The sequence below is a fragment of the Magnolia sinica genome, chromosome 12, assembly GCF_029962835.1.
Source record: "Magnolia sinica isolate HGM2019 chromosome 12, MsV1, whole genome shotgun sequence".
In the NCBI taxonomy this organism is placed as follows: Eukaryota; Viridiplantae; Streptophyta; class Magnoliopsida; order Magnoliales; family Magnoliaceae; genus Magnolia; species Magnolia sinica.
In genome coordinates, this window is record NC_080584.1 from 12,956,871 (window position 1) to 12,983,566 (window position 26,696).

The following is a 26,696-nucleotide window of genomic DNA, read 5'->3' on the forward strand; positions in this document are numbered from 1 at the left end:
CTTACCTGGGCCAGAAATCCAATGGATCAACTCATGTGGTGGGGCCCACCTGATGAGTGGCTTTATCTTGTACACGTGTCACACGTCACCTAGTGTTTTCTATACATATTGCAGGGATGTGTCAAATAATTCCATGACGGGTCCCTTGCCAGCATTCATCGCCAACATGACGAGCATGCTTTCCTTGTAAGTATCCAAAAGTTTACCACAGCGTGTTGCTGTTATTTATCACTCGTTAACAGTCCACGTGGCATGGCTGTAGGATAATCCAGACCATCCAAATCTCTGAAACATTTGTGGATGCAGCATATACAAGGAAAAAGAAATTATACCAAGAGCTTGATATGAGTCATCTGACTTTTCTTTTAAATTTGGAACACTTGTTAATTTACTTTCAACTGTTCATCCGGTGACCGTCAATTGGATGGTTAGGATTACTTTATCAGCTGGATTTTAGATATATGCTCCATCCACAGTTTCCTCACAATTTGGATGGTGTGGATAGCTGCACATGAGTGCCACATGGTATGTGAATGAGCCATTGCCGCTTAACTGTAACGGTGTGGACCCCTTGAAGTCGGTGAGATCTAATCTTCCAACCGTTAACAAGTGTCTTCTGTATATATTGCAGGGATGTCTCAGAAAATTACATGACGGGTCCCTTGCCAGCATCTATTGGCGATTTAACGAACTTGACCTACCTGTAAGTATTGAAATTTCTCCCACAGGCAAATATCTGCCGTTGCTATTACTTATCACTTGTTTAACCGTCCACCTGACATGGTCGTATGGTGATCCAGACCATCCAAATCTCTGAAATATTCATGGATGCAGCATACACAAGGAAAACAAATAAAACTAAACCATAAGTTAGGATCCATCTGACTTTTCCCTTTGAATTCGGAACACTCGTTAATTTAATTTTAACCGTTCACCCCATGACCATCACTTGGATGGCTAGGATTACTTTATCATCCGGATTTTAGATATATACTCCGTCCACAGTTTTCCCACAATTTGGATGGTCTGGATAGCTCCACATGAGTACCACACGGTATCCGAAGGAGTCATCACCACTTAACTGTAACAGTGTGGACCCCTTGAAGTCGGTGAGATCTAATCTTCCAACCGTTAACAAGTGTTTTTCTGCATATATTGCAGGGATGTCTCAGAAAATTACATGACGGGTCCCTTGCCAGCATTTATCGGCAATTTAACGAGCTTGACCTCTCTGTAAGTATTGAAATTTTGGCTGTCTGATAAGTGGCCTACAAAAGGAGCGGTTAGCACTTAGCAGTCACGTTTAACCATTATCCAATCACTCTGAATTTTGGCTTATAGCTCATCCCCATAGAAGCTTACATGATCAACAGTACTGATCACCACATGTTAGACACGTGTACTTTAAAGAGAGAAATGTAGGGGCAGATAGTATACTGAGTAAACTCTGTGGGGCCCACCATTATGTATATATCTTATCCACGCCCTCCCTCCATTTTATCATCTAAGTTCAGGGAAAGAGCGTAAAATTTAAACATATCCAAAGCTCAAGTGGACCAACACCACAGTAAACAGTGTGAATTGAACGCCTACCATTGAAAACTTATAGGGAGCCATATGAATTTTAAATCAAGCCGATATTTGATTTTTACCTTCATCCATGTCTCTGTGACCTCGTGAAAAGTTTGGATGAAAAATAAACATCACGGTAGGCCCTAAGAAAGTTTCAACGGTGGAAGTCATTATCCCCACCATTTCATCTGGTGTGGTCCAATAGATCTTTGGATGTACGACTGTACGACCCATTTATGGCCCATTTAGGAATCTACGCCCACCTCATTTTCCTTTGCGAGAATACGCCCGAGCTGTACGGAAGGCTTGTCAAAGGTCGAAAATGCCCCTGCTTGTTCCTTCAAGCGGATATGTGGCGCTCGAAGACCAGCGCTGACACTCTCGAACTCCGAGTTGTACGAACGGTTCAAAAGATATCAGAGTTTCATGGGCCCCACAGTTACGTATTTATTATATCCACAACGTTCATCCATATTTCGAGATCATTTCGGAGCATTATCCAAGCAAAAAAAAATCATATCCAAAGAGCAACTGGACCACACCACAAAGAGCAGCAGAAAATTGATTTTCACCGTCGAAACTTTTGTAGGGCCCACCATAACATTTATTTTCCGTCCAATCTATTCATAATGTCACAAAAACCTGGATGAAGAGGAAAAACAAATTTTGTAATGATCCAAAACTTCTGGGACCCCTAAAAGGGTTTCAATGGTAGACGTTCAATCTTCCACTGCCTTTTACAGTGTGGTCCACTTGATAGCTAAATCTATCTTATTTTTCTTCCCAAGCATTAGTACGAGTTCGCCAAATAGGTGGACAGTTTGGATATAACACATACCTCATAAAAGGACCCACAAAGGCGGTAGGGATTACAACAGGAAAAAAAAGAGCTGATATCTTTGGCTACGGATTATAACTGTAGCGATAACCGCAGCCAATGCTTTTTCAATATATCCTCTACTATACATCGAAGGTCTTTCGATATGTACTTCGATATATCGAATGTCTTTCGATTAATCGGAAAAGGTCCAAAACTGTCTAGCAACTTTGCATAAAAAATCCTGCAATTTTCGATTAATCGAAGTGTATTCGATATGTATCGAAGATATAGCTACAGATTATAGCCGTAGCCATAACTGTAGTCCGTAAAAGTCTATGCAAATTTTTTTATTTTTTAGTTTTTATTTTATTATTTATTTTTTTTTACATAGATAAATTTATTCTACCTACAATTTTCTCTAATACATATTTATATAAATATGTATATATAAGCATATAAAAAAAATCTCTCTTTTTTTCATTTATTTCTCTATTCATTCAACAAGAATATCTTATAAACCAAAATTAGTTACTTGATGTACCCTATATGATTTTGGGGCAGGAGAAGATACTTTAGCCAACTAACCTAGTTATTTTCTAAGATTCCATCAGGTCGATGGTCGAAAATCCATTTCATTCACTTTGCGGTCAATTTCAATCAGTTCGTGGTCATTTCCATGCATTTCACCGTCAATTCCCTCCACTTCACGGACAATTCCATGCATTTACGGTCATCCCAAACTATTTCGTGTTGATTCATCCACGCACTTCGCGGTCATTCACTTCACTTCGATGCATTTGCATGCATAAAATCGCTTAAATCATTCATGCATTGCACGGTCATCAAACAATTGTGTTGATTCCGTTTGGCGGTCAATTCCCTTCACTTCACGGTCGCTTCCAGCATGGGATGATCATGAATTGATGCGATTTGAGCGCGAAATGCATGCAAATGACGTGAAGTGAATTGACCGCGAAATGCCTCAAACCGACAACACAATTGTTTGGAATGACCGTGAAATGCATGGGAATGATCAATGTTTGAAGCGATTTGAGCGAAATGCATGGAAATGAACGTGAAGTAAAGCGAATTGACCGCGAAATGCTCGAAACAGTGAATCAACACGGAATTATTTGGGACGACCGTGAAGTGCATGGGAATGATCATGGTTTGAAGCGAATTGATCGTGAAATGGTGATGGGAATTGACCGTGAAATGCCTCGAAATGACAGTGAATCAACACGGAATTGTTTGGAATGACCGCGAAATGCATGGGAATGATCATAGTTTGAAGCGAATTGACCGCGAAATGCATGTAAATGACCGTGGAGTGAAGCGAATTGACCGCGAAATGCCTCGAAACGACCGTGAATCAACACGGAATTGTTTGGGACGACTGTGAAGTGCATGGGAATGATCATGGTTTGAAGCGAATTGATCGCGAAATGCATGCAAATGACCGTGGAGTGAAGGGAATTGACCGCGAAATGCCTCAAACGAGTGAATCAACACGGAATTGTTTGGGATACCGAAATGCATGGGAATGATCATGGTTTGAAGCGATTTGACCACGAAATGCATGCAAATGACCGTGGAAGGAATTGACCGCTAAATGCCTTGAAACGACCGTGAATCAACACGGAATTGTTTGGGATGACTGCGAAATGCATGGGAATGATCATGGTTTGAAGCGATTTGACCGCGAAATGCATGCAAATGACCGTGAAGTGAAGGGAATTGACAGCGAAATGCCTCGAAACGACCGTGAATCAACACGGAATTGTTTGGGATGACCGCGAAATGCATAGGAATGATCATGGTTTGAAGCGATTTGACCGCGAAATGCATGCAAATGACCGTGAAGTGAAGGGAATTGACTGCGAAATGCCTCGAATAGACCGTGAATCAACACGGAATTGTTTTGGATGACCGCGAAATGCATAGGAATGATCATGGTTTGAAGCGATTTTGACCGCGAAATGCATGCAAATGACAGTGAAGTAAAGGGAATTGACCGCGAAATGCCTCGAAATGACCGTGAATCAACACGGAATTGTTTGGAATGACCGAAATGCGTGGGAATGATCATGGTTTGAAGCGAATGAAATGCATGTAAATGGCCGTGGAGTGAAGCGAATTGACCGCGAAATGCCTCGAAACGAGTGAATCAACACGGAATTGTTTGGGACGAGTGAAGTGCATGGGAATGATCATGGTTTGAAGCGAATTGATCGCGAAATGCATGCAATTGGACAGTGGAGTGAAGGGAATTGAGCGAGAAAGAATTGACCGCGAATCAACACGGAATTGTTTGGGATGACCGAAATGCATGGGAATGATCATGGTTTGAAGCGATTTGACCGAAATGCATGCAAATGGCCGTATAGTGAAGGGAATTGACCGAAATGCCTCGAAACAACCGTGAATCAACACGAATTGTTTGGGATGACTGCGAAATGCATGGGAATGATCATGGTTTGAAGCGAATTGATCGCGAAATGCATACAAAATGACCGTGTGAAGGGAATTGACCGCGAAATGCCTCGAAGCAGTGAATCAACACGAATTGTTTGGGATGATGCGAAATGCATGGGAATGATCATGGTTTGAAGCGATTTGACCGAAATGCATGCAAATGGCCGTGGAGTGAAGGGAATTGACCGAAATGCACGCGAGCGTGAATCAACACGGAATTATTTGGGATGACGCGAAATGCATAGGAATGATCATGGTTTGAAGCGATTTGACCGAAAAATGCATGACTGACCGTGCGGTGAAGGGAATTGACCGAAATGCACGAATGAGAGTGAATCAACACGGAATTGTTTGGGACGAGTGAAGTGTATGGGAATGATCATGGTTTGAAGCGAATTATGAAATGCATGCAAATGGCCATGAAGTGGGAATTGACCGTGAAATGCCTCGAAGCGACCGTGAATCAACACGGAATTGTTTGGGATGACCGAAATGCATAGGAATGATCATGCTTTAGCGATTTGACCACGAAATGCATGCGAATGACCGTGGAGCTCTCTCTTGCTAGGAAATGTGTCGAAATGAGAGTGAATCAACACGGAATTGTTTGGAATGACCGCGAAATGCATGAGAATGATCATGGTTTGAAGCGAATTGACCGAAATGCATGTAAATGGCCGTGAAGTGAAGTAACTGCGAAATGCCTCGAAACGATAGTGAATCAACACGGAATTGTTTGTACGATCGTGAAGTGCATGGGAATGATCATGGTTTGAAGCGAATTGATCTCGAAATGCATGCAAGAAGTGAAGGGAATTGACATGAAATGCATGATGAGAGTGAATCAACACGGAATTGTTTGGGATGACCGCGAAATGCATGGGAATGATCATGGTTTGAAGCGATTTGACCGCGAAATGCATGCAAATGACCGTGAAGTGAAGGGTATTGACCGCGAAATGCCTCGAAACGACCGTGAATCAACACGGAATTGTTTGGGATGACCGCGAAATGCATGGGAATGATCATGGTTTGAAGCGATTTGACCACGAAATGCATGCAAATGACCGTGGAGTGAAGGGAATTGACCGCGAAATGCCTCGAAACGACCGTGAATCAACACGGAATTGTTTGGGATGACTGTGAAATGCATGGGAATGATCATGGTTTGAAGCGATTTGACCGCAAAATGCATGCAAATGACCATGCAACTTAAGAGACTAGAAGAAGCACACTATGAACACAACTTGGAAAACATGGAGTGTGTACCGACATGGGTGTGTACTAACAAGCTAACCTAAAAAAGTAAAATAAAAAAAAGATATAAAAAAAATTAAAAAAACACACTTCGATATATTGAATAGAACACGATATATCGAAACTCTTCGATATAATCGAAACCTAATCGATTAATGGTAAAGTAAGTTGTCGATTATATCGAAATCTAGTCGATATAATATTAGTAAGTCATCCTTACAACCGACCGATATATCGACTATTATTCGATCAAGCGACTAATAGCCACACACTGTCCAGCGACAAAATACTTTTTAAATTGTATTATCGATATAATCGAGTAGATGTCGATATATCGAGGTATCGATATATCGACTAGATTTCGATATATCGAAAATTGTCAGAAAATGTCCAGCATCGAACTGCTTTTTTAGTGCAATTTTTCTGTTTTTTTTCTAATGTGTTTTTTTTTTTTTTTTTACTTTTTTAGGTTAGCTTGTTAGTACACACCCATGTCGGTACACACTCCATGTTTTCCAAGTTGTGTTCATAGTGTGCTTCTTCTAGTCTCTTAAGTTGCATGGTCATTTGCATGCATTTTGCGGTCAAATCGCTTTAAACCATGATCATTCCCATGCATTTCACAGTCATCCCAAACAATTCCGTGTTGATTCACGATGCGTTTCAAGGCATTTCGCGGTCAATACCCTTCACTTCGCGGTCATTGCATGCATTTCGCACAAATCGCTTCAAACCATGATCATTCCCATGCATTTCGCGATCATCCCAAACAATTCGGTGTTGATTCACTGGTTTCGAGGCATTTCGCGGCCAATTCCCTTCACTTTGCACGGTCATTTGCATGCATTTGGTGAAAATGCTTCAAACCATGATCATTCCCATGCATTTCGCGATCATCCCAAACAATTCCGTGTTGATTCATGCTCAAAGTTTCACCAATTCCCTTCACTCAATCACTTTATTTCGCAGTCAAATCGCTTCAAACCATGATCATTCCCATGCACTTCACGGTCGTCCCAAACAATTCCGTGTTGATTCACGGTCGTTTCGAGGCATTTTGCGGTCAATTCGATTCAAACCATGATCATTCCCATGCATTTCACAGTCATTCCAAACAATTTCGTGTTGATTCACGGTCGTTTCGAGGCATTTCGCGGTCAATTCCCTTTACTCCACGGTCATTTGCATGCATTTCGCGGTCAAATCGCTTCAAACCATGATCATTCCTATGCATTTCGCGGTCATCCCAAACAATTCCGTGTTGATTCAGGGTCGTTTCGAGGCATTTCGATCAATTCCCTTCACTCCACGGTCATTTGCATGCATTTCGGTCGGTCAAATCGCTTCAAACCATGATCATTCGATGCATTTCACGGTCATCCCAAACAATTCCGTGTTGATTCACTGAGTTTCGAGGCATTTCGCGGTCAATTCCCTTCACTCCACGGTCATTTGCATGCATTTCGCGGTCAAATCGCTTCAAACCAGGATCATTCCCATGCATTTCGCAGTCATCCCAAACAATTGCGTGTTGATTCACATCGTTCGAGGCATTTCGCGGTCAATTCCCTTCACTGCGGTCATTTCAATGCATTTCGCGGTCAATCGCTTCAAACCATGATCATTCCCATGCATTTCGGTCATCCCAAACAATTCCGTGTTGATTCACTCTCATGATTCACGGCCAATTCCCTTCACTCCACGATTAGTTGCTTGTGGTCAATTCGCTTTAAACCATAATCATTCCCATGCACTTCACGCTCGTCCCAAACAATTCGTGTTGATTCACGGTCGTTACGGTCATTTCATCAATTCGCTTCACTCCACGGTCATTTACATGCATTTCGGGGGCGGTCAATCGCTTCAAACCATGATCATTCTCATGCATTTCGCGGTCATTCCAAACAATTCCGTGTTGATTCACGATCGTTTCGAGGCATTTCACCCAATTCGCCTCACTTCACGGTCGTTTCCATTTTGCGGCCAATTCGCTTCAAACCATGATCATGCCCATGCACTTCACGGTCGTCCCAAACATTCGTGTTGATCATTCATTTCACAATCAATTCCGGTGATCCTTCACTTCACGGTCATTTGTATGCATTTCGCAATTCGCTTCAAACCATGATCATTCCTATGCATTTCACGGTCATTCCAATCAATTCCGTTTCGTTTCGAGGCATTTCGCGTCAATTCCCTTCACTTCCTTGTCATTTGCATGCATTTTCGCTCAAATCGCATCAATTCATGATCAGCGGTTCATGGAAAAGACCGTGAAGTGAAAGGAATTGACCGCGAAATGCCTCGAAACGACCGTGAATCAACACGGAATTGTTTGGGATGACCGTGAAGTGCATGGGAATGATCATGGTTTGAAGCGATTTGAGCGCGAAATGCATGCAAATGATCGTGAAGTGAAGGGAATTGACCGCGAAATGCCTCGAAACGACCGTGAATCAACACGAAATAGTTTGGGATGACCGTGAAATACATGGAATTGTCCGTGAAGTGAGGGAATTGACGGTGAAATGCATGGAAATGACCACGAACTGATTGAAATTGACCGCAAAGTGAATGAAATGGATTTTCGACCATCGACCTAATGGAATCTTAGAAAATAACTAGGTTAGTTGGCTAAAGTATCTTCTCCTACCCCAAAATCATATAGGGTACATCAAGTAACTAATTTTGGTTTATAAGATATTCTTGTTGAATGAATAGAGAAATAAATGAAAAAAAGAGAGAATTTTTTTTTATATGCTTATATATACATATTTATATAAATATGTATTAGAGAAAATTGTAGGTAGAATAAAGTTCTCCATGTAAAAAATAAAAAATAAAAAATAAAAAATAAAAAAATAAAAAAATTTGCATAGACTTTTACGGACTACAGTTATGGCTACAGCTATAATCTGTAGCTATATCTTCGATACATATCGAATACACTTCGATTAATCGAAAATTGCAGGATTTTTTATGCAAAGTTGCTGGACAGTTTTGGACCTTTTCCGATTAATCGAAAGACATTCGATATATCGAAGTATATATCGAAAGACCTTCGATGTATCGTAGAGGACATATTGAAAAAGCATTGGCTGCGGTTATCGCTACGGTTATAATCCGTAGCCAAAGATACCAGCTCTTTTTTTTCCCTGTTGTAATCCCCACCGCCTTTGTGGGTCCTTTTATGAGGTATGTGTTATATCCAAACCGTCCATCTATTTTGCGAACTCGTATTAACGCTTGGGAAGAAAAATAAGACATATTTAGCTATCAAGTGGACCACACTGTAAAAGACAGTGAAAGATTGAATATCTACCATTGAAACCCTTTTTGAGTCCCAGAAGTTTTGGATCATTACAAAATTTGTTTTTCCTCTTCATCCAAGTCTTCGTGACATTATGAATATATTGGATGGAAAATAAATGTTATGGTGGGCCCTACAAAAATTTTTAACCGTGAAAATCAATTTTTCCGTTGCTCTTTGTAGTATGGTCCAGTTGATCTTTGGATAGGATTTTTTTTTTTGTTTTTGATAATGCTCCCAAAAGATCTCGAAATATGGATGAACGTTGTAGATATAATAAATAGGTAACTGTAGGGCCATGTAACTTTGTTATCTTTTGAACCGTTCGTACAACTCGGAGTTCGAGGAGTGTCAGCGCGTGTCAGCGCTCGTCTTCGAGCACCACATCTCCTCTTGAAGGAACAAGCAGGGGCATTTTCGATCTTTGGCAAGCCTTCCGTACAGCTGGGGCGTATTCTTGCAAAGTAAAATGAGGTGGGCGTAGTTTCCTAAATGGGCCATAAATTTCATCTGGTGTGGTCCAATAGATCTTTGGATGTACTTAAATTTTGGGTTGATGTCCTAAAATGATCTGAAAATATGGATGAATTGCATGGATAAGACACATACATCCATATTTGGCCACACAGAGTTTACTCACTAGTCACTATGCCATAAGCCGTTTGCTCTGAACGCAATCCGCTTCCGAGAAGTGCATAGAACTCTCATACAGCAACGGTTAGGATTCATCCCATCACTATGATCTCTCGTCGGAGATGAAATTTTCATCTTCTCGGGTTCACTGAATCTCTTTCCATTTATCCATGGGGACGCGGATTGCGTCCTACTAATCCGTCCGGGCAGGGATCTGTGGGGCCCACCGTGATGTAAGTGTTTTGTCCACTCCGTTCATAGTCAGATCATTTTAAGATAGAACCAAAACACGAGGTAGGTCCAGGGCTTAAGTGGACCAAAAGGTAGGGATTCAACGTTCGCCATTAAAATCTTCTTGGGAGCTGGAGAAGTTTCGGATCAAGCTGATATTTATGCTTTCACTTCATCGAAGTTTACCTGACCTTGCGAATAGGTTGTTTGGTAAAAAAACATAACGGTGGCCCTTAGAAAGTTTCTACGGTGGGTGTCATTATCAATGCAGCTTCCTTTGGTGTGGTCCACTGGAGGTGTGTACCTGCTTTATTTTTAGTTTTATACCTTAAAATGATAAGAGAAAAGCGATGAGCGTCTTGGATAAAATACTTACATCACGGTGGGCCCCACAGAGCCCTGCCCGGACGGTAAGTAGGACGCAATCCGCGTCCTTATTCACGCTAGAAAAATAAGTATAGCAGTCCACATGACTATTTAAAATTATAGTATGTGGAATCCAAACCATATGGCATGGTCATGGGAGAATCCAGACCATCCAAATTTCTGAAACATTCATGGATGAAGCATGTACATAAGGGAAAAAAATAAAATAAACCAAGCGTTTGATAGGATCCATCTGACTTTTCCCTTTGAATTTGGAACACTAATTAATTTACCTTTACCCTTTCATCTGATGGCCATGACTTGGATTGCTAGGATTACTTTATCAGCTGGATTATATTTACATACTCCATCCACAGTTTTCTCACAATTTTGATGGTCTGGAGCTCCACGTGAGTACCATGTGGTATGCAAAGGAGTCATCACCACTTCCAAAGTGGTTTGTATCTGGTGCAATCAGTTGTATCTTATAAAGCATTACATCTTCATACACGATGATAAATCCCGTGGTTGATCTGTTGGCTTTGGCATGAAATGTGCCGTGCCAAAAAAGACCATAGCAGTCTGTATGATCATAACCACCGATTTCAAGGACTTTTGGGGATGAGACTAGACTGTCAGAAATAAAATTACAACCAATGCCTCCAATCGGTGGCTAGGAACTGGTCAACCATCTGCAGACCGTCTTAATTATGGACTCCTGAAGTCGGTAAGAGGTAAATTTCCATGAATTTTTGAGACAGAAGATCTAATTAATGAGGCCCACCTTATGGAAGGGCGGGATCTGCGCACCCGTGCCATGTTCAAAATTGTGCTTGTGTAGAGATGGACATGGCTCTATACACGTGTGGATAATGTTCAAAATTTAGCTGGGCAAGTTCAGTAAGGCATGTGGATAGTCAACCTTTCATTTGGTGGGTCACACTATGGGCCGACAATCGATTTGATCATATGATTGGATAGTTGTATTTGTTAAATAGCAACTCTGCTCAGATAGTCTGAAATTATAGCATGGGACTTGTTATGGGAAGATCCGAGCCCCTTCAACATAGAAGTCCGACGCCATCTTAATCCGATCAGATATATAAGAGTTAATCTAGAATGGTTGGAAGATTCTCAGCTCGGTCACAGTCGTGCTCCTGCTCCGAGGCAGTCGGTTCGAAGTAATCTAAGGTCGGAGCAGTCGTTGTGAAGCTCAAACCGAAGTCTACTTGCGAGATCTCGGGCTATCCCACTACTGTTCGACCAGAAGCAGATCGTTCGACCACCCACATCTGCATGTCGCCCGTTACGGGAAAACTCAACGAGTTAAGCCCGCTACCCGCCTCGGAGCTCGGAGGGGAAAGCTTAAAGTCCAGGTCCGAGGCTCGGAGTCAAGGCTTCTTTAGTCTAAGATCCCAAGCTGAGGTCGAGGCCGGACGCGAACATTCCATGCGCTAAACTTAGAAACGGCCTTAAACAGATACTACTGAATATCTCGCCTGCAGATTCACCGCTCTCAGGCACGATACGCTATACAATCCCTAGATTACAGACAATATCTCCACGATCAGATATTCCCAGCCAATAATTGGTGAATCGTGCTGAGATTAATGGACCCAGACCGTCCGATAGGCATGTATAAATACAAGGAAAAATATTACTGTAAAAACGGAACATCTCATACCCTCTATCTACAATCAACTTAGACCTAGATTTCATTGACCTGACTTAGGCATTGGAGGGTCCCCCGGCTTAGTCAGGATCTCCTTTGTTCACTTTTTGTGCAAAACCAGGGTTCCTTGGAGGTTCGCCGTACTGAGTGGAGGGTGGTCCAGATTTTGACATCAACATTTTTGGCATCGTCTGTGGGAAGCTGATACAAAATGTCAGGTTCCTATTCTTAAGCATAATGGCAAGAGGAAAGAAGAAAGTGGTAGTTGCGGAACCAGAGCAGAATGATCAGACCCGTTCCTCTTCGCTACTTCACGCTGAATTGGCTCCAGGGCCTTCCCAGCACTCTCGTAATCGGGCAAGCAAGTATCAAGCTATGCAAAACGAGATATAAGCCCTGCGCGACGAAGTTAACCAAATGAAGCAGCAATAGGAGCCGCAGCCACATCCTGCTCAGAAAAACCCTGTTCCAGAACTGGTTGGTCCGGTTGTGGAAGCCCATTCCGCGCCGAGGAGTATGAGACCCGAGGGGCCTCAACGTCAACCTGCTCAGGCGCCTGCTTCAGTTCAGAACCCTCCCCCGACCCAAATCCGAGTTCTGGCCCGGAACACAACGACTCAAGCTCCGACGAATGCCTCGGTCACCTCAGCCTTGGCTCTAGTAGATCTCCGCTATAAGTTATAAAGGATGAGGGGAAGGAGAACTCCCGAAGTAGAAAACACACGAGAGATGGTGGCAAAAAACAAAGATCCGTGGGAGGCACTGTTTGCTGAGCTCAACAAGAAGATTCTGACACTAGAAAAGAAGCAACCGCTATCGTCGGTCCCCGCTACTGTTCAAGCAATGATGGAAGAAACTGAGCCTCCCTTCACCTCTGCGATCATAAACGAGGTGATGCCACAGAGGTTCCGGATGCCTCCCGTCATCTAATACTCTGAGTCTGGTGACCCATCCGAGCACGTGGAGGCTCATCGTTCGTGGATGCAAATCCAGACAACAACGGACGTGATGATGTGCAGGAAATTTTCGATTATACTCACAGGATCTGCTCGAAGTTGGTACCGCCAACTCAAACCCAGTTCCATTGGTTTCTTCGCGGAACTGAGTTGACTATTCCTTACCCAATTCATAAGCGGTAAGAAGAGTCGGAAGCCGAATACTCGCCTGTTCGCCATCAAGCAAGAGCCTAAGGAGTCATTGAAAGACTACATTGCTTTGCTAGGAATGTATTGTAACGCCCTGACTTTTCAGGACCCGAGTATATGACCCGTGTCCCAAAAGCCCGAGTGTTAACTTTAAAGGATAGTCAAATTCGAGTGTACATTTTTTTTCTTCATCAGAGTAAGCAAATGAGCGTAGAGTGGACAAATCGACATAAAGAAAAATTTCATTATCATTTAAATATATAAGAAGCTGCCCATAATGACTTATACAAACCAATGTCTCTGAATTTAACAAGTACAAGATTTACAAGAATTTAATAGATGAAGAATAGCGGAAAGCATATAAATATAAGTCGCAAGATCACGCAGCTCCTCCAGGTAAATACAGTCATGCATCCCTGGCAATCGTACCCTGCTCCTCATCAAGTCTGAACATATATATCACTAAAGCCATCTGTACTACCTGTACGGTTGTATATTTGATGGATGAGTGGCCAACTCAGTGTGAATTCTCCTCAAGATTACACACTGCCGCATTAGGTAAGAAATAGTATGAAACATCCAGACAATCAAAACAGAGTAAATGCAGTCTTATTAAATGCATGGATGCATGAATGCAATCATCAACCCGGGTAAATCATCTGGACGGTCGGTGCCCTAGGAAAAACATCCAGAAGGGCAATGGGTTCGTCACCCAAGGATGTAACTGGTTATCAGCGCAACACGCGGCGTAACCATGTGGGTATGAGTGATCCAAGTCATCATCATAAATCGATCGGCTAGTCATTAGCGCAACACGCGGCGTAATCGTATGGGCATAATGATCCAAGCCATCGTAGTATGCTATGCGTGCATGATTTGCCAGCCCATTATTAGTCCAATTGTAATCAGCCGTTTTAGAATAAGCTCACAGTCACTACGGGGAGCACAGGGCCTAGCGTAGGCCGACAGTTTGGGCATAGTGTCCCATTACCACCATCCCCAGCTCATGAGGCTACCATCTTAGGATGTTTAATGGAAACCCGTCGACTAGTGACCAATCATATTACAGTATATGGGGCTTACCATCGCATGGTTGCACGGTATAAAACATCGAATCCATACAGGAAAAATACCAGAACAAAGCCACATAGGGCGATATCAAATAAGCCACATAGGGCAACTATCAAAATAGGCCTCATAGGGCGAGTATCAAAACCATGTGATAAAAGACCATCCTTGAAAACTATTGGACACAACAACCTTGGATGGTAGGCCCTCATTAATGATCCATTTAGACTACCACTCAATAACCACTAAGTCGAAGGTCCATTTTAATCACAACCAGTCGGATTACATCCTAAGTATGGGTGTACATTTATAGGTGGGGGTTTCCCATTAATGTACCAGTTTAAAGTCCATAAGCAATACACAAATAATCCATAAGCATGAACAAATATACAGGATGAACATTAAGTAGACAATATAGCAATTCAATTTTCACCAGCTAACACATGTGATTATAAGAGAGAGATATCAATTATAATTTTTAATAAAAACTATAACTTAAGCTAATGAGAAGATGAAAAGCTCAAGGGGAAGAATCATCACCTGATCAGGAACCGAATCACCTTCTAGTGGTGCTAACTGCTTGTGCCCTTAGGATTGAATCCTAGCACAAATTACAGATTTGTAAGGTTAAATCAAGGTTCCACAAGATTATCTGTGGTCTAAATAATGACCTAAGGTTTAGATTACTTAGGGTTTGATGTAGAATTTGAATTTTATCCTAAAGTTTAGGTCTAGGCTAGGTTTCTTAGGGTTTGAACCCTAGTTGGTGTATTATTAATTACAATGACTATTATCTTTGGGGTTGTAATTTACATTAGCTGACATGGTAAAAATTCATTATGATGAAAATTAACAATAATATCCATAATGCTAATTAGTACATTGTAATATTGATTATGATTTCTAGTCAATGTCATTAAGATGACATTAGTTATTACAATAGATAGAAAATAACAGCTATATAATTAATAACAAAATGAGTGATGATGAATCTGAAAATGAATGGAAACTCTCACCTGGTTGACTCAGTTCGGTGAGTCGACTTGGCAACGCCCTCGCTCCCCTACTTCTTCCTTCTCTCTCTCTCTTTCTATCTTCTTTCTCTCTTCTTCTTTCACTCAGGGATGAGCCAGACTGAGTCTGAACTCAGTCCATCTGTGCTCAGCTCAACCCAGGGCTTGGCCCAACTTGGTGCAACACGTCAACTCACTAAGTCAACTCAGGAGTGACAAAACAGCCACAATGCACACAACCCCTCCACCTTCTAGGCTTCTACCTTGCTAACACAGCCAGGCCAGCGAGGCTTTTGGGCCAGACCAGACCTGCCTGGCTCGCACAGCATGACCCAGCGAGCCCCAGCCAAGTCGAGTTGACTCGAGATGGGTCCTACACACCCACTCTCAGCTTCTCTACTCCTCTCTCTCTCTCTCTCTCTCTCTTTTCTGTTTCTTTCTTCTTCTTTTCTCCTCTCCTTCTGCTGCTGGAAGCGTCCAGCAATGGGCGCAGCATACCATGGCCTAACTCAGCCCAGATTCTGTGGCTTGGGCGAGTCAGTGAAGTGCGGCACTCCCCACTAGCAGTGTGGTGCTCGGATTTCTCTTAGACGCTCTCTGTCTTCTCATTTAGAGAGGTCTAAAAACTTCTGGACTCGACCCAGCACGGACCAAACTTAGCTCAACCCAGACTCGGCTCAGTTCGAGCTTTGCTAGTGCAGCAACGCACTCTCTCTCACTTTCCTTCTTTCCATTTCTTCTTCTTTCCTTTCTTCCTTCCTCCTTTTCATCCTTTTCTCCTGCATGGGTTGTTGTAGACATGGCCCACCTTGTGAACGAAACTGATCAAGGGTTAACGGTTGTAACAGGGCTAGTGGCCGTTCTTCTTCGTGAGGGAGATGACCCGCCATTAATGGCAGATCACAAACGCCCATGACTTTCTCCAAAACGATGCATGGAAATGGTGTAGATGGATTTATGGGAGCTTAGAGCATGGTCGGATTGAAGCTCTAAGGAGGTTTAGGCGGTGGGTTCTAATGGAGAAGGGAAATGGCTGGTTGACGAGCTGCGGTAAGGGCGTGGGAGAGACCCATTGCAACTCCATATTTTCGACTTAAATCGAGCCCTAAGCTCTCTCGGGGTCGTTGGATGAGGACTGGATGGCACGGATTGAATACTGCCATTCGGTTTTCTCAAAACCGTGAGAAGGAATGAAAACCGGTCGTGGTTTTCCTTGCTGAGGTGGAAACCGAGTTTGGACGGTTGAGATGTCCTCAAATGGACGTCTGGGATAAGAGGAATCCTCTTCACTCGGATTGCCGAGCTGGCAACAGGGGAGACAGTTTCCATTTCTGGAAACGTTATGTTTATAGGCTTCGTTTGGGTTGGTTCTTGTGTGCATGAGGGTGTACTTTAACAGACGAGACCACCTGGAGTTTGTTTAGGGTCATCATCTGGTCATGATTAACGGTCCAGATCACTAATTTGGTCCCCCCTGATAATCCCGGTTATTGAGACAATTAAAACTCTGCGCGTGTAGGTCAAGACTCTCATCCAACAGTAAAGCCAACCACCACGATCCGTAGGAGCCAAGTCGAACCCAACACCAGCTGGAAGGTAAAACTCAACAATTCCTTAGATTCAAACACGCTATGAACACAATTAATCAAATTACATTGTCACCATGAATCCACTAACCACCTTAGAATAAATTACTACGGCCAACCAGGCACTTGGAACCCCCTTGAATCCCTGTTCCACCGTTAAAACAAAACCTCGTGCCCATCTGACCATTGGATCACAACCTATAGGCAAAGTGAGGCTCTGAATGGCATAACATGGCCCACCTGGGCCTAACCTATGCCCCAAACAGGACCAGGGGACCCCTAAATGAATGATCGGTGTAGATTTATCACAAACATCACAATAAACCCCACACAAGATGCATGTGCACCTTGGGCTATTGTGCAGGATGTGCACCGAACCAAGCAGCTTGGTCAAATGATCTTTGACCAAGCCAAAAACGAGAGAAGTCCCTCCGCCATTAGAATTTTGAATCTGGAAGATTTTGAGCCCCAAAGTGGGCCACCATAACCACTTTCTGGACGATCCGAACCGTCCATTTTAATCACGTGGGTCCACTGAACAAAATGATATAAGATCTTAGACCCATGCAATGAAACTGTGAAGATCAGTTCCAACCGTCCAAGCCCTTCAAGCATGGCTAACATTCAATGTGAGACTTGAGATGCACGCTAGCATGCCGTTATCCACGGATTTCAGCCACCTGGTCGCTTGCACGCGAGCTGCCAAGGTCCCCTCATGGCCTGAAATGGTTAGACAAGGCCAACTGACGGTTTCCTTTTCTAGGTTGGGGAGGGCGGCGACACAGCCGCTGTCTCCTGGCTGCATTAAAGACGCACCACCAAGCCTCCTCTCTATCTGTCTATATAAGGAGAGGCCCAGCCCACTCAAACCTCACACAGAAAGAAAAGTAAGGGAGGAAGCAGGGAGAGAAGTGAAGAAGAAAAACAGAGGGAAGAAAGGGCGTTTTCGGTGAGTCTGACGCTCACTGCCCTAACTCAGTCCGTGAAGAATGGACCGAGCCGAGTCAGTGAGTGTACACAGCAGTACCATTTGAGAAAGGAAGAAAAGAAGGAGAAGAAGTAGGTGAGACTGGTGGGTGTGTGCGTGACAAACCAAGACCGGGTCGGACCCAACTGCACCAGGTAAAACTTCTTTCTCTAGGAACTCTGAAATGGTCTGAGACTAAAGCTCCACCATGCTCCTCCTGCACCTCAAACAAACCACCAAACAGAGCCCTGTTCGTAGCTGAAGAACACCCATAGCAGGAACCATACATAGAGCCGAAACAGGCTCTGTTTTAAAGCTCAAAATAGCCTGAGTGCAGGCACTGTGTCAGGACCGAACGTGGCCTGAGTTTCAGGCCCTGCTTAAGGTCAAATAATGTCATGCAAATGGCCCTAGCTAGGGGTTGAAACTCCATCCAGAACCGGCTCACGAGCGGCTCTATTTGAGCAACAACGAGCGGACTGATATCAGTCCAGAAACTCGGCTAAAAATGCCCCTATTTCGGGCCGTTCTTTGGCTGAACGAAGTGGCAGCCACTACGCCACCATTTAGGCATCGACATGAGCATAAAATGGTCGGGAAACGGGCCATGTTTGGGCCAGAAAATGGCGGGAGCGGCCTCCAAAACGGCCTGCTGTTCCATGTCGTTGCAGGGGGACAGCCATGTGCACTGCAAAAACAGGCAGGCTGCACATGGGCTTCACCAAAACGCAGGTGGGCCCCACCTAAAACCAGTAAGCTGCCCTAGTGTTGGGCTCTGTACAAGTGCAATTGGGCCACACCCTGCATCAGCAGATGGACCCCACCCTACCACAGTTGGTGGGCCATGTATGTGGCCCCACCTCGATGATGTAGCTCAACTAGGCCGTCCATCAGAAGCCAGGCCCTGGGCGTTGCTGTATGAGAAAGAAAAAAATAATAAAATAATATATATACACACATGCAACTGTACGTGAGTTATAGAACATTATAACATATAAGGCTCTCTGGTATGTGCAGCACGGTGCACGTGGATTTCATCCAAACCGTCCATCCATTTTAAAAGCACATGGACCCCCACTTGTCTCACCCTGGCCGTCCATTCCAGCTCATCCATCCGTGGGAGTCCAGTGATGGACGTTTGAATATAATATATATATATATATATATATATATATATATAAGTAATGGTATATGTGTGTATATATGTACACCTGACATCTAAGGTGCCTCTGATACATGAGATCCATCAAAGCGGCGTGAGGTACGTAGATTACATCCTGACCGTCCATCATATAACATATGCACGTGGTGAGCCCATGTGGGACCCACGCTGACATCATACTCAAATAAATAACAGATGCATGTGATATGGATGATATTTACATGTGATATACATACATCAGATGCTTAGGACGTCAGATGCATGCATACCCACATATATACCAGATGCATATGACCTGATATAATATTTTAAATATGTACCAGGTGCATACAGCGTTGATACAACATTAGACACATGAGGTGGGCCCCATGTGGAAACCACGTTGATATGGTATTGGAACCTACATCAGATGTGTATGATATATAATAATTAAATATGCACCAGATGTTTAAATATGTAAGTATATAAGTGTGGTATATAACGCTTAAATATATCAGGTGCATGTGTGATGGTGGGGTTTACCCAAACCGTCCATCCTAATGGAAGTGTCAGCTTAAAGCTTGAGACAAAATAGGACAGATCCATCAGGAGGATCACAATGCGGTAAGCAGTGGAGATTAAACATCCAACATTGGAACCATCCAGGTCACAGAAGTTTTGTGATCAATATGATAACTAATTATTTTCCCCGGTCCGGATCCTTGTGACTCTATGGACGGCTTGGATGGAAAATAAAACATCATGATGTGCCCTGTGGGGTTCAACAGTAGGGATCGTTGCTGCCACCGATATTTGTAATATTGTCCAGGTGGTCCTTCAATTTGATCTGTCCCCTTGAAAATTTGCTGCAGACAACTTGTAAAGACCAAATGCAATGAATGTCATGGTGAGCCCACTGGCTTATAGAATATGTACACCGCTCACCGGCCATGATGTATAGGCCAGTCCCACTTGGGTCAAATTTGGACCCAACACTTGGACCCAAATTGGGCCCAGTTCGGCCTATAGTGGTGAGCGCAGTTAGGCTACCCTACTTGGGTAAGTAAGATGGGCCTAAAGCCTAGAAGACCTTAACGTCCCTTAAGACTCTTCCCTCATTCACATTAGTAGACAAAAGCATGGAAATGCTTGACAAGATATAAATGGTGATTTTAGGGGACTCGTTTGGTGACCTCAGGCCACAAAAGGACTCGGACCAAGTTCGAGAACACTACCATACAGGTGATGACTTTTCCCTTGAGCTTTCCATTTCTTAATCAGCTAAACTTAGTTTGCACTAGATTATCATTATTGTGATACTTGTTTCCACTATATGAAAGACTCACATGCTAGTTAACCCTTGATCACTATTCACATGACTTGTTAATTTATCTCCATGAGTTGTTAAACTCTTGATGCTTCTTTACATGCCATGTATTGTGACATGATAATATGATTTGCCTCTGTACATAACCTCTTGTTGCGACACATGGGGGATTCCATGATTGTATGCAAGCCACACTTGGGATACAATTAGACAAATGTGTGGAAATAGGGACCTTAAACCGGTGTCATTTGATCAAGGTACCCTATTTGAACATCCCAAGGTGGAGGACCTCATGAGCCGGGGATAATGGTAATGGGACACTATGCTCGAGCTGTCGGCCTACGCTGGGTGTTGAGCCCCCCGTAGTGACCATTGAGTTGCTTAAGTTAGCTGATTGTAATTGATTAATAACGGCTAGCTAATCATGCATTCATAGCATATTGGCGATGACGGATGGCTAATTCTGGATGTTGTAGCACGTACCCTAGAGTTGTTGGGGTATCGTTTCGCTAGCTCCCAGACCATCGACTATCGACCCCTGTCCGACTGGATGATTTTTCCATGTCGATGATTTGCATGGGTGATGAGCCCAAGTCCGGCTGGATGTGCATCCCCAGGCCGATGTGCATCCATGCATCCATGCATGTAATAAGACTGCATATTGCTTATTTTGGATTATTGCTTGTTTTTCCTTTTAACTATGTTTACTAAGGCGGAGATGTGTAATCTTGAGGGGAATTCACACTGAACTGGCCACTCATCCATTAATTATCCAACCATACAGAACATGCAGGGACGAACGTAGAAGGTGTCGATGCCAGCCTTGATGATGCCACCATGGAGCCAGAGGAGGAGTATTACGATGTCGAGCCGCATCAGGATGCAGCGGCGTATTTTGGTGTTAATCAGTAGTTGATACTTTATATTTTAGTGGTTTGGTATTTTGGACTTATGGATTTTTGTAACTAAGACCCCCAGCTGAGCGGGTCAAATTTTAAGCTCTCATGAATATGCATGCTTCTTTTGGCAATCGCACTCTGAGTTTTCATTCCGCTGTTTCTCTGATTCGTTAACTCTCGGATTTTTGAAAACGAGTCTCGTACTCGGGTTTTAGAAATCGGGGCGTTACAAAGTTGGTATCAGAGCGGAGTCTGAGATAGCCTGGCTGTGGGATCTAAGTATACAAAACCCTTAGGAAAACAACTTAGGACAAACATAGAGATTCCCCTTGGAAAGTAGCTAGGGTGAACAAATGTAGAAAACAAAACACACAGGACCCCTTGAGAAACATCAAAGCAGCCGTGTAAACTTAGAAACATAAATCTTAGCCTCCCCTCAGAAAATTCAACGAGGGACATCCCTTAGTCAAGTAATGAGATAACTAACCTTGACACTACGTTGCGAAAGATTAAGAACATCCTCAAACATTTGAATCATGAATTTTGACTTCTCAGGGAATCATGCCGCCAGTGTTGCGATCACACCGTACTGACACGGTTGATATCCACCCTATCCCCTCGAGTGAGCGCCAAAGAGAGCGCAGTCCGGAGTATACCCCAGGCCTTCCACCGGGCATCGCAAATACAGACAATGTGTCAGAAACGGTGGGGGATTCTCCTTCCCCACGGGACTTCACCACTGGGCTGCCATCCCAATACTTCGCACAAGGGACGCCGACCGCTGGAGCATCCACAAGAGATCAGACTGGGGCTGCAGCATTTGCGGCCGTTGAGCAAATGGCTGCAGCTATGCAACAGCAACAAGATGTATTCATGCGCCAACAACGGGATATGCATAATCTTCTGATGGAATCCTTGGGAAACAGAGATCGTGGGGAAGCATCCCGAGAAAGATATAGTCAAGGTGCGGACATCTTTGAAAGGTTCTTAAAGCTCCGACCTCCAACATTTGAAGGAGCGCCGGATCCTGTACAAGCAGAACGTTGGCTAGCAAGGATTTACAAGATTATGAGGCCCTTGGAGTGCACCGACTCCCAAATGGTAAACTTGGCCACGTACTTGTTGGAAGGCGAGGCGGAGAACTGGTGGTAAGGCTTACAACGGAGCGTCCCGCCCACATATGCATGGACATGGGCTGGGTTTAAGACAAAGTTTCTTGAAAAATACTTCCCCCGGTCATGTAGGAATGAGAAGATAGCTCAGTTCTTAAAGCTGGAGCAGGGCAATCTGACCGTCGCCCAATATGAGGCCCGGTTCGATGAACTTTCTCGATATGTGCCGAAAGCCCTGGAAGATGCTGAGTACAAATTACAGAAATTCAAGGAGGGGCTTCGACAGGGAATCCAGTCGCGACTGTGTGCTTGGGACTTCGAAGACTTCACCGAGCTGGTGGATAAGGCTATGAGAGTCGAAAAGGATTTTGAACGCGCCCTAAGGACTCGTTCCTCAGCTAGGGAAGCCCCAGTCAGGCCCAGACAAGCGCCTTCGGCACCATCTACATCAGAAAGGAGGGCCAAGGTCATGCCTGCAGGTGCACCACCTATGCCTGCCGTAAGAGGCTGTGAGTACTGCCACAAGATTGGGCACTCTGCACGAAGTTGTTTCAAAAAGATGAGAGACGAGGGCATCACTCCACCAGCAAGTCGCCCACATCCAGGACCTGTAGCTACCAAGGCAGCACCAAGGCCGCAGATGCAGAGAATGGGACCTCCAGTCCACCAAAGGGCCCCTGCTCGTGTATTCGTCGTAGCCCCGGCAGACACCGAGGAAGACCTCCATCAGACCATTCACGGTACCGCTCACATACACGGTACCCCTGTCTTTCTCTTATTTGATTCTGGTGCAACCTTATCTTTCATGGACTCTACTATTGCAAATAGACTAAGGCTGAACATAACTCGCATACATGCTCCCTTAATCGTAGCATCCCCCATGGGTAAGTTTCTTGAAACAGACAAGATATGTAGAGATTGTCCCCTAACTCTTGCATACCATGAAGTGGCTGTGGACCTAATCCTCATGCCTATGAAACAATTCGACATCATCCTCGGGATGGATTGGCTTTCTTGAGCCCGGGCAGTAATGGACTGCCACAACAGAACGGTCACCATAACCGTCCCTGGGCAGGCCTCCTTCACCGTAAAAGGGAAAAGTAAGCACGGTACACTGGAAAGTTTACAAGCCCTGGAAGAATCAGAATCAGTCGAATCCGTTGTGAGCCAAATCTCAGTGGTGCGGGAATTCCCTGAAGTATTTCAAGAGATACCAGGACTACCCCCAAGGCGAGTAGTAGATTTCTGCATCGACCTCAAACCAGAAACTGCCCCTATATCATTACCACCGTTTCGAATGCCTCCGTGTGAAATGGAAGAGCTTAGGAAGCAGATAGATGAGTTGCTGACCCAGGGTTTCATTCGCCCCAGCATCTCTCCTTGGGGAGCACCGGTCCTCTTCGTGAAAAAGAAGGACAGATAGATGCGCCTCTGTATAGATTACCGGCGGTTGAATGAAGTGATGATAAAAAATAGATATCCTCTCCCGCGTATCGATGACTTGTTCGATCAGCTCAAGGGCGCCAGATATTTCTCAAAGATTGATCTGCGATCAGGATATCACCAGTTAAGAATCAGGGATGAGGATATCCCTAAAACCACATTTAGGACTCGTTATGGGCACTACGAATTCCTAGTAATGTCCTTTGGACTTACAAATGCTCCGGCGGTATTCATGGACCTCATGAACTGAGCCTTCATGCCATACTTAGACCAGTTTGTGATCGTGTTCATCGATGACATCTTGGTTTACTCTAAAAGCCAAGAGGAACACGAGGAACACTTGTGCACAGTCCTGAGTACGCTGAAGAAAAATCAGCTGTATGCCAAGCTATCAAAATACGAGTTCTGGGAAAGGGAAGTGAAATTCCTAGGGCACGTAGTGAAGGAAGAAGGCATCGCAGTCGATCCCGCTAAAGTCGAAGCAATATCCAAATGGGACTAGCCCACCACAGTGACCGAAGTTCGAAGCTTTTTAGGCATGGCAGGGTATTACAGGCGTTTTATCAAGGAATTCTCCCGAATCGTATGACCACTCACCCAACTAACGAAGAAGAACGCTCGATTCACATGGGACGAGAACACGGAGGCAGCCTTCCAGGAGCTGAAAATGAGGCTGACGTCTGCACTAATACTCACCCTTCCACAAGAAGGAGAACAGTTTGTGGTGTATAGCGACGCCTCGAAGATGGGCCTTGGCTGTGTTTTGATGTAGAACGACAAAGTGATTGCTTATGCCTCCCGCCAACTAAAGAAGCACGAAGAGAACTAGCCGACTCATGACCTAGAGTTGGCAGCGGTAGTCTTTGCCTTAAAAATATGGAGGCACTACCTATACGGTGAGGATTTTCAGCTGTTCTGTGAGCACAAGAGCCTGAAATACATATTTACACAAAAAGATTTGAATATGCGCCAGTGCCGGTAGATGGAGACACTCAAAGACTTCCACTTTGATATCTTGTACCACCCTGGTAAAGCGAATTCTGTAGCTGATGCACTAAGTCGGAAGAAGAAACATGAGCTGGTGGCCACTCCAATGATCAAGGAGTGGGAGATGATGGAGTTTGTGCAGGACTTCAACATCCAACTTACCCTCGACGAACCCGATGCGTATGTGGTTTTGTTGACCGTAGAGCCGACCCTAGTCCGACATGTGATCTCTGCTTAAGACCAGGATGAATGACTTGTCAAGATGAAAGGAAGTTGCAAGAGTGAGGAGATACCTGGTTGGAGGATTGGTAGCGATGGCGGTCTTCGGTATCAAGGACGGATATGTGTACCCAACGATGCAGAATTAAGAAAGGATGTTATGGTAGAGGCACACCACTCTAGAATGGCCATACATCCAAGAAGTACGAAGATGTACAACAACATAAAGAGACAATACTGGTAGAGTAATATGAAAAGGGACATAACCAGTTTCGTAGCAATGTACATGGTGTGCCAGAAGATAAAGGCCGAGCACCGCAAGCCTGCAGACCTTCTTCAGCCCCTACCAGTAGCAGAGTGGAAGTGGGACAGCATCTCTATGGACTTCATTGTTGGGCTTCCCAGGACTCAAAGGAAGCAAGACTCGATCTGGGTCATTGTGAATAGGCTGACAAAGTCTGCTCGATTCTTCCTATTCGAACGACAGATTCAACTAACGATCTTGCAAGACTCTATGTTCGCGAAGTCGTTTGATTTATGGAGTTCCTCGGGAGATCATATCAGATCGTGACTCCCGCTTTACATCCACCTTTTAGAGAGGGTTGCAAGAGGAACTCGGCACAGAGCTTAAGTTCAGCACGACATTTCACCCCCAGACAGATGGACAGACAGAAAGAGTAAATCAGGTCCTAGAGGATATGTTAAGAGCTTGTGTCCTCGACTTCAAGGGAAACTGGGACGACCATTTGGCCCTCGCCGAGTTTGCTTACAATAACAGCTTCCAATCCAGCATAGGCATGGCACCGTATGAAGCTCTATATGGTCGCCCCTGTCGGGCCCCACAGTGTTGGGCAGAAATAGGAGAGCGGAGTTTGTTAGGACCTGAGCTCGTCCAGATTACCACCCAAGTAATCGATGTCATTCGGAAGCGTTTGCGTACCGCTCAGAGCAGCCAGAAAAGTTATGCAGACAATCGACGACGCGATCTGGAGTTTGCAGTAGGTGATCACGTATTTTTAAAGGTCTCCCCTATGAAGGGTCTGAGGAGGTTCGGACAAAAAGGGAAGCTTGCACCTCGCTTCATCGGGCCTTTCAAGATACTGGATCGTGTGGGAGCCATAGCATATCGCCTTGCGCTACCGACTGCACTAACTAGCATCCACAATGTTTTCCACGTATCTATGTTAAAGAAGTACACGCCAGACGAATCACACATTGTTAGCTGGGAGAAAATTGAACTTACCGACAACGCTTCTTATATAGAGGAACCTATCCGTATCTTGGACTACAAAGAGCAGATCCTACGGACGAAAATGATACCATTAGTCAAGGTTCTATGGTCACACCATGGAAAAGAAGAGGCGACGTGGGAGCGAGAGGCTGAAGTTAGAGAAAAATATCCCCACTTGTTCAGTGACAAACCGCAGGTAATTTCGAGGACGAAAATTTTTTT

At 44.2% G+C, this 26,696-nt stretch overlaps 1 protein-coding gene across 50 annotated transcripts in view; it reads left to right on the top strand.

Moving 5' to 3' along the window:
- LOC131220940 (probable LRR receptor-like serine/threonine-protein kinase At1g56130) overlaps nucleotides 1-26,696 on the top strand; it is a 149,207-nt gene that overhangs the window by 21,001 nt on the left and 101,510 nt on the right. For 31 of the 50 annotated variants that reach the window (XM_058215956.1, XM_058215904.1, XM_058215907.1 and 28 more), the window contains 3 exons: nucleotides 115-186; nucleotides 632-703; nucleotides 1,162-1,233. The exons of 2 other annotated variants lie outside the window; for them this stretch is intronic. In XM_058215956.1, the coding sequence (XP_058071939.1) occupies nucleotides 115-186; nucleotides 632-703; nucleotides 1,162-1,233 (216 nt within the window). The remainder of the gene's footprint in view (nucleotides 1-114; nucleotides 187-631; nucleotides 704-1,161; nucleotides 1,234-26,696) is intronic. 17 more of the 50 variants (XM_058215915.1, XM_058215935.1, XM_058215930.1 and 14 more) reach the window with 5 other exon arrangements.